This window comes from Narcine bancroftii, chromosome 2 (genome assembly GCF_036971445.1).
Source record: "Narcine bancroftii isolate sNarBan1 chromosome 2, sNarBan1.hap1, whole genome shotgun sequence".
NCBI classification, from domain to species: domain Eukaryota; kingdom Metazoa; phylum Chordata; class Chondrichthyes; order Torpediniformes; family Narcinidae; genus Narcine; species Narcine bancroftii.
This window is the reverse complement of record NC_091470.1, coordinates 151,671,878-151,683,183: the sequence shown is the minus strand read 5'-3', so window position 1 is coordinate 151,683,183 and position 11,306 is coordinate 151,671,878. Positions and strand designations below refer to the sequence as shown.

At 43.1% G+C, this 11,306-nt stretch overlaps 1 protein-coding gene across 5 annotated transcripts in view; it reads left to right on the top strand.

Moving 5' to 3' along the window:
* The first annotated feature begins 8,849 nt into the window (after nucleotides 1-8,849).
* pank4 (pantothenate kinase 4 (inactive)) overlaps nucleotides 8,850-11,306 on the top strand; it is an 86,331-nt gene continuing 83,874 nt past the window's right edge. For all 5 annotated transcript variants that reach the window (XR_011351727.1, XR_011351728.1, XM_069918575.1 and 2 more), the window contains exon 1: nucleotides 8,850-9,003. Coding sequence is in view for 3 of the 5 variants with exons in the window: in XM_069918575.1 (XP_069774676.1) it covers nucleotides 8,862-9,003 (142 nt within the window). In the remaining 2 variants the exon portion in view is untranslated. The remainder of the gene's footprint in view (nucleotides 9,004-11,306) is intronic.

The following is an 11,306-nucleotide window of genomic DNA, read 5'->3' as shown; positions in this document are numbered from 1 at the left end:
TTAACATCACACTGAGCGCAGCCAGGAGCTGAAAGGGGCAGCGGCGAGTTTCTGGGCAGCGCCTCATTGACTTTAATTTTCAAACTATACGGCCGGCCTTCAATCTTAAACATGAGCTGCCTGCCATTGTTTGTGAGCTGATGTGCAAACATCTGCTGAGGATAGAGAAGTTTGGAATAAAATATAAAAACCGAAGATCTCTTGAAGGTGCATAGGAAAGGGGTTGACATTCAGAGGTCCCCAGCAAAATGTAATTTTCCCCATATTATAAACCCTGCTTTTGTCATTTTCCATTTGATGCAGCTATTAACGTAATGTTTTTTAATCTTCTTAAGCCTGGGAGAGTACATAGAAATCTCCACTACAGGTCCTACTGCTCACAGTGTTGTACCGACTCGTCAGGTGTCTAGATTTCCTCTCCTTCAAAACGCTGCGTTTTTTCTCACCTCCATGTTCCCATCTAATAGTCTCTAATAGATAATAGATGGTGAAATAGCCAATTTGTTGTGGAGGTACTTCATATTAAATATACAAACCGAAACTTAGAACTGGACAACCTGGAATAATGCTAGATCGAAATAGGATCAGGAGGAGGCCATTTGGCCCACCGAGTCTGTTCCGCCACACATGTCTGATCTGGCCGTACATTCAGCTTTACCTGCTTGTTTCCATTAACATTTAATTCACCTAGTTTAATCTGTTATTCACCTAACCGCGTCTTGAATACATGGCAAGAAACCACCTCGGTTCCTTCCATAGGGTGGCACGGTTAGCCCAATGTCCTTTCAGCGCCAACAACCGGGACCGGAATTGGAACCCAGCGCTGTCTGTAAGGAATTTCTTCCTTCTCCTCCGTGTTTGCGTGGGGTTCCCCCCCCCCCCTCGGGGCTTCGGTTTCCTCCCACCCTTCAAAATGAACCGGGAGTGTAAACTGGACTCGTCTGCCGAAATGGCCTGTTACCGTGCGATCTCTCAGAGATATTGAATGGAATTCTCTGCCAAAGGAATCAATAGAGGTTGTTCAGTCATTAAAAAAAAATATCTGTCATTTAAAACTACTTCTCACCTTCCATTGGAAACAACCTCCCTACTTCTATCTGATCCATGTTTCACTTCTCCCCCGCCTCCGGCCCACCTCAATCAACCTCAATCTCTTAAGTGAACCCCTTCATTTCTGGAATCAACCTGATGAACCTCCTCTGCGCCTTATCCAAAGCCAATTTTTTTTTCAAACAAAGAGACCAGAACCACACACACAGTATTCCGGGTGTTTGGTAGAGCGGGAGGGGGTGGAATAAGAATAGAGTATGGTCAACTGTAAAAAAAAATTCCGAATATATATACGTTTTTGTAAGATTTTAAAGACGTTGAAAAACACTCAAGGGTGGCAAATAGATTTGTGACAGAGAACAGCCATAATTTAGTTGAATAACAGAACAAGAACAAGGAATTAAATGCCATCTCATATTCCTATGTAAATTGGCAAGCGCAACAATGTCATGTTTGTGGATTTATTTCCAGCATAAACAGCATCAAAAATGAACCGAAAAATCGCTGCTGTTATGTGTGTGTGGGTAACAGGGCGGGAAGGAGCTGGCGGCCAATGTTATAGTGGGAATGCTATTCACCGCTCATTTCTCGCTCTGTGGTAAATCGCAAATCCATTTCATGCTCTGCCCTCAGCAGTCAGCACCGTGCTAATGATCTCCATGTTCTGACACAATCACAATTTTCTGCTCAGAAATCTCAGCGGCCTCCAGCTCTCTCCGACCTTCCCACTTTGCACCTTGAACAGCTTCCTCGACAACACACGAGAAGTCTTCTTCCAAGGAACGCAAGTTCTCCTATTCGCTCTATAGGACTCAACTCTTATTAACTTGTCCTGAGGTTCTATGCTGGGCAAAATTTGCATGAGGAGAGTTTGCATTGTGCAACAGACCTTCTGCACATTTCCAATCAAGACATTTGAAATCAGGAGTTATTTCTTAACCCTTTGGGCCATTTTTAACCTTTCATGATACATACTCTGGACTGGGTCCAGTCTTTTCAGTCTGATCATGATCATTTTGTTCAAAACCGTTACCCAAATTCTCTCGTTGATTGAGGTTTTATAGGTAATACAATTTTTTAAAAAACGATGGGGGGGGGGGTGGGGGTGGTGAGAGCCTCTATACGTGTTACACCAGAATATGTTGTTAATCTGTGAAGATAATAAGACACCTTCAACTAATGCAACATTTGTGCGACCTTATATAAATGAGTTGGTTCCTCGTCAACCAGACTGGAAACACACAATAGCGGATATCTGGGTAGCACAGTTTTACGGCACTTTTCAATGAAGGGGCCCACTCACATACCACCTTAAGTAACCCCTTACCAACCACAGAACACCTGTGTTTCTTGGAGAGAGGTTCTCTTATTTTATTCATCTTTCTATTATTTTTTTCTCCCTTTGGCTCAACATGCACATTGAATTTGCAATTTTGTAATATTATCGTATTTTTTCTTTCTTTATAATTGAATCACATGCCTGCTCTTTCTTCTCTTTAATCTCGACATGCGGATCGATATCTGTATGATGTTAATATTATGGATATCGATTCTTCGTTTTGAGTGCCTGTTGATTGAAAATTCTTAAAATAAAATATTCAAAAGTAAGTTGTTCCCAGTGGTGGGGGAGATAAGAATTTGGGGAGACGGTCTCACGATCCAGGGGTGTAGATTTAGGGCGGAGATGAGGAGGAACTGCTTTTCCCAAAGGGTGGTGAATCTCAGTAAATGTATTTAGGACAAGGTTGGGGAGATTTTTTTTTGACATCGTTAGGGGAATTCAGGGATATGGGGAGAAGGCAAGGAGGTGGAGATGAGCCTGTCATCAGATCAGCCAGGATCTCATTGAATTTACGGCGGGGCAGGTCCGACGGGCCGAATGGCCGGCTCCTATTTCTTATGTATCAAATGGCTGTTAAATGATCCATCGGCCAAACGGCCTCCTGCCCCCTAATTCTAAACAAAGCTTTCCATAAATTTATGTCGCATGTCGAGTAAAAACACAACGAGAGTTTCTACATTCCGTGAAATCTTTTGTTTTTGCTTTTCTTTCAGGAGCCATTTGCTGAGCTGAAGCGAATCGGCGGGGTCCCCCGTTTCCCATATTCAATGGGACCCGGCCCCTGCCAACAGCCTTCAGTCGGGGGACGGCACCTCGCAGCGAGGAGAATCGCAGCAACGCCTCCGTCCCATTCAACTCCCGCCGCCCTCAGTCCCGTGGCCACAGAGAGGGACAAATCGATTCGATACCGCGCGCGCGCGAAAGAGAGAGAAACCCCCGAGTGGTAAAGACGGGACAAGTTTTTTTGGGAGCCACTTGAAAGGGGGGGTTGGCACGCGACCGGCCTTTGAAAGAAACTCGAGACCAAACACAAGCTCGATGGACTCTGCCGGAGCTTGTTGAAGTCTGATGAGAGGCAGAAAAGGTCGGTCGGGTGATGAATGGGCGGGGAAGCCCAAGGAGCCGCATTAACATCACACTGAGCGCAGCCAGGAGCTGAAAGGGGCAGCGGCGAGTTCCTGGGCACAAACAAATCGCCCTTTCTGTTGAGGGTTGACAATAGCGCGGTCATTCATGTCTGAAGGCATTGTTTTCATTTTAATCTGCATCAAACATCTGCTGTAGGAAATTAAACAGCTCTTCACAATGAAGGTGAAACGCTCTCTCCTTCCATGTTACAATTGAACGAATGTTTTAAAAGTACCATAATTAACACAAGATGATGACAGATGAAGAGGCTGAATTCTAATCTTATTAAATCCTGAATAAGTTGCAGTGTTGTTCAGAGGAACCCCCACCACTGTTTTGCTCTAGTTCCGCAGGAACTCTGCTCGTGAGCCATTAATTCCTATTTAATTACATTCTGAAAATCTGCACCCAGCCCCGAGCAGGCGGGAAACAATCACCTTCTCAGATGCTGTTGGAATTTATAAACGCTTCGTGATGATTCTCATTTTTTTTCTACGAAACGCGCCATTGGAGTTCTACTTCATCAATAACACTAGCTCTCATCCCGGAACTCTTTGATATGACACCAGAAACCCTGGCAGATTTCTCCAGGGGTGTGCTGACCGGCTGCATCAATGCCTGGGACACCATACCCCTGAGCATAAAGCCCTCCAAAAGGTAGTGGACCCATCACAGGCAAAACGCTTCCCACCATCGAGAACATCTACAGGGAACGCTGCTGTTGGAGAGCAGCAGCAATCATTGAAGATCCTCACCACCCAGCACATGCTCTCTTCTCGCTGCTGCCATCAGGAAAGAGGTGTAGGGGCCACAAGACTCACACCACCAGGTTCAGGAACAGTTGCTACCATCAGACTTCTCAACAACAAACTCAATTAAGAACTAATTTAAGGATTCTTACTTTGGCACTTAATTGATTTTTTAAAATTCTTTCTGTATTGCCCATTTTGTTTACATTCATTATGTTTACAGAAAAATCTGTTCTTGTGCTGTTGAGTGTTCATCTTCAAGCTCCTGTACCTTTTTCCCTAATGGTAGTGGAGTGGAGGGCCTGGCCTGGGTGTTGGGGGTCCTTGAGAATAGAGGTTGATTTCTTAAGACACCACCTCTTGGTGCTTGTAGATGTCCTCAATGGAGTGAAGACTGGTGCCTGTGATGTCACAGTTTATTTTAAGAGCATTGGCAGTTCCATACCAGTGATGCAACCAGCTAGAATGCTTTCCATGGTACACCTGTAGAGGGTACTGTGACCTACTGAATCTCCTCAAACTCCTTACAAATGATAGCAGTTGGTGGACCTCCTTCATGGTCGCATTGGCATGGAGGTTCCAGGATAGTTCCTCAGAGATGTTGACACCCAGGAATTTGAAGTTCTTGATCCTCTCCACTGATGACCCCTCAATGAGGACTGAGCTGCATTCTCCTGATTTCTCCCTGGAGTCCACAATCATCTCCTTTGCTAACATTGAGTGCAAGGTTGTTGTTGTGTCACCATTCAACTAGCTCCTTCCTGTTTTCCCTGAACCACCTAAATCTCCATCTTAAATTCTTTCCAATATTCTGAGACTGATCTTGTTCCATTTCCTTTCCAGTTTTGCTAACTTATTTCTCTTTATTATAAAATTAGTCTCAACCTGCAGTCACATTTGTCCTTTTCTTCAGTCATGCAGTAATGATCTGAATTATGATCATGTTCTCCCAGTTCCTACCCAGTTTCATTCCACAGAACTACATCTGAATTGCCCACTTTCTTTTGTTGGTTTTACATACCAACAAAAAGGGTCCTTTTAATTGCAATTTAAGAACTCTGTACCTTTCCAACTGATTGTATTCCAGTTAGAGGGGCAATTGATACCCATATTTCTGACTGCTCTTGCCTTTAAATTTGATGTTTATCTCACTCATACTGCTAGGAATGTTATAGTATGCTCTCAATAGTGTGCCATTACTTTAGTTCCACCCATTTACTTAAATCATATAATCGCTTCTCACAGTTCTGATCATTTCACGAAAACCTCCCATGTTCTTTTATTTCGCCATTCCAAAATCAGTAACCAGGAAAGTCTGCCTTTCCTGCTTTTCTTTATGTTATATTTAGTATTATAAATGTTATATTTCCATACATTTATCAGTGCCTTTAATTTGCCTGTCCTGTTCATTAAGTTCCTTGCATCAACGACAGCCAGACCAATTTTTTTTTGCATTCCCTTCCAAACTCATCCACTTATTGCTGCATTTGATTTTCAGTTTTGCATTTGCCAATCCAAAATCTTTGTGCAAATTCTAATGCCCTAACAAGTTCAACACCTAATGCAATGGGCAAATGTATCCTTTGAGGAAATTGGTTCTAGACTTGTGGTCATGGCATATATCAGGGCTGTGTCAGACCTTCCCCAGAATCAGTCCCAATATTCCAAGAATCTAGAGCCCTCCATCCTGCACCATTTTTGCAGCCATGCATTTACCTGAAATACCTATCCAATTCAATACTCACTGGCATGTGGCATCAGGAATAATTTGAATATCAATCTCTTGTCTTTCTTTGCACTTTATTTTTAAACAGATATATTCTAGACATACATACAACATGGTAACAGTCCCTTTTGGCCCACAAGCCCTTGCTGCTCAATTTCACCCAATTAACCTACAACTCTGGTATGTTTTTGAACAATGGGTGGAACCCAGAGTGGTTAGACATGGGGAGAACATACAAACTCCTTGCGGTTGTAGTCTCCAAGGGAATTCAGACTGAATGCTCTCCATGGTACACTTGTAGAAGTTTTTGAGATTCAGTATGTCACCGAAGACTCTCAAAAACCTCTACAAGTGTACCATGGCGAGCATTCTAGCTGGTTGCATTATTGCCTAGAATGGACATGCCTACACTCAGGACAAGAAAAAAACTAGAGGGTTGTTAATTCGGCCTGTGACATCACGGGCACCAGTCCTCACTCCATCGAGGACATTTACAAGAGCCGGTTTCTTAAACAAGCAGCCTCTATCCTCAAGGACCCCCAGCACCCAGGCCATGCCCATCTCACTCTGCAAAAGTCAGGAAAAAGGTACAGGAGCATAAAGATGAGCACTCAGTGGCACAAGGACAGCCTCTTCCCCACTGCCATCAGATTCATGAATGAACAATGAACCACACTTTACTTTGTCTTTTTCTTTTGCTTGCACTATTTTTATCTATTTTGTAATATGGTTCATATAAATGTTTGCCCTGTGATGCTGCCTTAAAACAATGAATTTTGTGATATGTTCATAACAATAAATTCTAATTCTGATTGTTAATTCTGTTTTCCCATAGTTCTTCAGCATGGTTGGTTTAGCAGATAGTGCAACGCCTTTATAGCACCAGTGATCGGGTCCAGGGTTTGAATCCTGAGCTATCTGTAAGGAGTTTGCATGTTCTCCCCGTGTCTACATGGGTTTCCCCCGGTGGCTCGTTTCCTCCCACCATTCAAAATGTACGGGATTCTAGATTAATTGGGTGTAATTGGGCAGCATGGGCTTGTGGGCCGAAATGACCTGTTACTGTGCTGTATGTCTAAATTCAAATTTAACAATATTGGTTTGAGAGAAAGGGGCCTGCAGACATCTACTGAACTATCTGCCTGGTCTTTTATTTAACAAAGGTTTGGCAGTCACATAGTTCCTCTCTGCAGTGGTGATGGTGGTGGTGGTGGGGGGGGGGGGGGGTGGGTGGGTGTGACTATTTCCAGAAACATGCTCTCCATGAAACACATTGCATCATGAATGGTCTGTGGTCAGCTCCTGAAAGCTGTGGCTTGCGCTCCTCCAGCTGACAACACTTCCTTCATTGGTAGTTCAGGCGTTAAAGTGGACCTTGAAAACAAACAGGATTATAACTGCACAAACAGATTTTTAATTAATTTTTATACATTCTGACCTCTAGGTTTCTTGAACACTCGAACACACTACTCCACATTAGTACTTAGAATTCTATTGGGATTTGTTTATCAGGGTTGTGTTCCTTACCTAAAGGTTAATAGTCTTTTACTACTTTGCCAAATTAGGAGGTACCTATCAGCTTGAGGTGATTACAAGGAAGAAAGCAATGAACTAGCTTCTCTCTTCCAGTCAACATTTAAAACATATTCTCACAAGCTTTGGAATAAGGTAAAATTCCCCATGGCTGTTGATGTGCATTTTATAGAAATGATTTTCAACACCAGAACTCTATTTATGAAACTCAAAACACTTCTCCAATTGTCCTCAGTCTTGATGCAAAATTTCATCTGGAATTGTTGTCCATCTCTCTAGATCCACGGATGCTACCTGACTCATTAAAGTCCTAAAGTAGTCTGTTTTTTTAAAACTCTAGATTGCAGTATCTGCAGTCTCCTGCATCTCCTTCCCCAACTGCGTCAACACCCACCACTCATCCAAATGTTGAACTAAACAGGACCTGAACTCCATGCTGCTTAGCAAAACCCTCTTGTATTCATTAATTTGAACTCCATTTGTCACCACATTTCCAAGGACTGTCTCCCTCTACTCGGAAAGACGGAGTCTGCTCCAGTGTTTATTTCCGTCCTCAACCTAATCCAATAATGTTCATGATGGTTGTAGCTAATGGTTCCCAACCTTTTTCTTTCTACTCCCATACCACCCTAGGATGCCATAGGTGTTCTGTGGTTAGTGAGGAATTAGTGATGGTGGTATGAGAGTGAAAAAGAAAGAGGTTGAGAAGCACTGATATGAAGTCTGGATATCTATTAATCACTGCAGGTTTGTTAACTCATTTACAGTTAAAAGTACACAGCAGTGTAAACAATGAAAATGCTATCGGTTAAGAAAATGAACTGTTGCAATTAAAATCATTAATTAAAGCAGCATTGTGGAATTTCTGAAAAATTAAATCATCCAAAGTGAAGGGAGGAAAGTTTGGGGGAGACATCAGGGTTAAGTTTTTTTTTTACACACAGAGAGTAGTGGGTACATGGAATGCATGACCAGGGGTGGTGGTGGGAGGCTGGAAAAATAGAGGCATTTGAAGGGCATCTCAGACACATGGATGAAAGGAAAATAGAGAGTGATGAGGTAAGGAAAGGTTCAGTTATTTTGGGTAAGTAAATATGGGTCAGCACAACATCGGGCCTGTAGTTTGCTGTAATGTTCTATATTCTATTTCTCTCCAGGGAATCTGTGAAAATGGGTCAATCTTTTAAAAAGTGCGTTTTCATAAGCACAGTTTCTGAAGGTGTTATTTCTGAGAATCTGGGAACTTCTGCGGACTTCATGAGTTCCCCCGGGAACGTGCTGTGTACGTATGACGTAAGGGTCACGCACGACGTACGGTGCTGTGGAAACGGCAATGGCGGCAGATTGCACGAAAGTGGCTGGGGGCGTCCGAACGCCCCGCTCGGCGCGGGACGGCCTGGACAAGAGCATCACTCTACCGCCCGATGAGATCTTCCGTAACCTGGAGAACGCCAAGAGTTTCGCGATTGACATAGGTGAGAAGAGGCCACTTGAGCGGCGACGGCGTTGGCGTTGGGAGCGACGAGCAGGTGGTGAAGGGTGTTCTGGCCTGAGAGGACTGGGAAGGAGAAGGAGCGGCTGGTGGATGGGAAGGGGAAAGCGCAGTGGCTGTCACGCGCATGCGCGACCGGCAGCGCTGGACACTGGTACTTGTAGTTCTTCCGACACCTGTGGGGGGGGTGGGTGATGCTGCGCATCTGGAGGGCTGCAGATCGACAGCTCCCACAATGCAACACGAACAATTAGCTAAAAGTACAGTCTGCTGGAGGGTCCCCAACCTGACGTTGGTTGCCGCCAGATCCTTGGAGTTTCCCTCACTGCTAATTCAAGATTTCAACATTTGCACATCATGTAAAAGCACAATGTTGGAGAAACTCAGCAGGTCAAACAGTACTTTATATAGCAAATCTAAAGATATAGGTACCTTAATGAAGGGCTCAAGCCTGAAACGTTGGTTATGAATCATTATCTTAATGGGAGAGGTATGGAGGGCTATGGACTGAGTGTAGGTCAATGGGACTTGGCAAAATAAAATACTTTGGCACAGGCTAGAAAGGCTGAAGAGGATTGTTTCATTGTTTGCAAACTTTCATATTCTACTTGTGCTTTTCTGTTGGACGAAGTCAGTGTGTCGAGTAACATTGGGGGAGGAATTGTCAACGCTTCGGGTCCAGACTTTGCACTCTTTCAACACCTCATCTTCCATCTGGGCACCCTCCAACCGGATGGCATTACTACCCTCTTTGGAGGATTTATTTAACTCACGCTGCTTTAGTAGAGCAGCCAACATCCTGAAAGACCTTTACCACCCTGGTTAGCGTCTGTTTGACCTGCTGCCCACCAATAAACATGTAAGGTCCATTAAATCTTGGACAGACTTGTAAACAGTTTTTATCCCAGAGCTATATGTGAAGGAACACTGTCAAACATTGAATATTGTATTGTTTTATTGTTTTTATATTTTGTTTGATGTTTGTGTTCACTGTCAGGATGTGTACTCAATTTTGGTGTACTTGTGTAATGACAATGAAAGGTTATCTTATCAACATAATCTCTAGTTTCTGTTAGTGCGCGTCCCCCCCATCTTTGTCCCACTGTTTCCTTTCCCCCAACTCTGTCTGTCTGCTGTCTCTCTTTTCCCCCTGTCTCCTCTCACAGAACCAAAATCAATTCTCACCTTTCCTCTTATCATGGCCAATGAACACCTTTTGTTTGTTGCTCTGGACTTCTTCCTCTCCCATTTTTCCCTCTTTTTCTCAGTCTTTATTCATATGCCTAGGGTGCTTTTTGTTTATACCTTGAAGAAGGGCTCAGGCCCGAAATGAAGTTAATATATAATTACCACCTATGGACATTGTGAGGCCATCTGAAATTCCTTCAGCATTTCTGTGTTTTTACTATAATTGCATTGTCTGCAGACTTTTGTTTAATTTCTTTCAGCTTCCAACTTCAGCTTTCAACTCACTGAAGTCCTTGAAGAGTTTTTTTTTGCTCTATATTCTTGCACCTGTATTCTCTTGTGTCTTTTTTTTTAAAAGTAAAACTAATAGAATAAATGCATGCAATCAGTTTAGCACACATGTTTACTTGGTATACACTTAAAATTCTGTTATGAATGATCAAGGTGGGGTTTCTTACATTTACACAGGGTTAAAATAGTCCTCTGACTATATCTTGCATCTTATTCAGTGGGCTTTTATGAAGAATTCTAAATTGTGGACCAATGTTCTTGTCATTATACTTGAGCTGACATGAAATTTGTTGCTGGAATTTAACTCATTCCATGGCTCTACCACCCAGTGCCTTCCAAATGGAGTTCCAAAATTTAGACCCAGCCAAAATGATGAAAGGTGATAGGTCTCAAAGTTGGAATGGCGTGTGTATTTATTTGAGGGGAACCTGCAAGTAGGGATATTCTTGTGCACCTGAAACCTTGTCCACGTTGGCCATAGATGATGAAGCTTTGAGAAGAGCCTTTGGAGAACTAGTAAATGTAATGACTTCTCTCTAGTGGTGATGAGGAAAATGATTTTGTGTGGTGGATGTGGCACTGTTGAAGTTACCTGCCTTGTCCTGACTAGTGCAATCTTGAGTATCGTTACCTGATTACCTCCGTAAGGTGTCAGCTGATGTGTTAAATAATTTTGGGATTGGCTGTATGTGTACTTTCAAACTTGGCTCCATGATATTAGTGTGCAGGTCATGCAACTGTAAATGGCATGGAATGCTCCCTTGCTTTAGTTTCTTTATTTTGAGTTATCTATGTTAATGGAGGCTG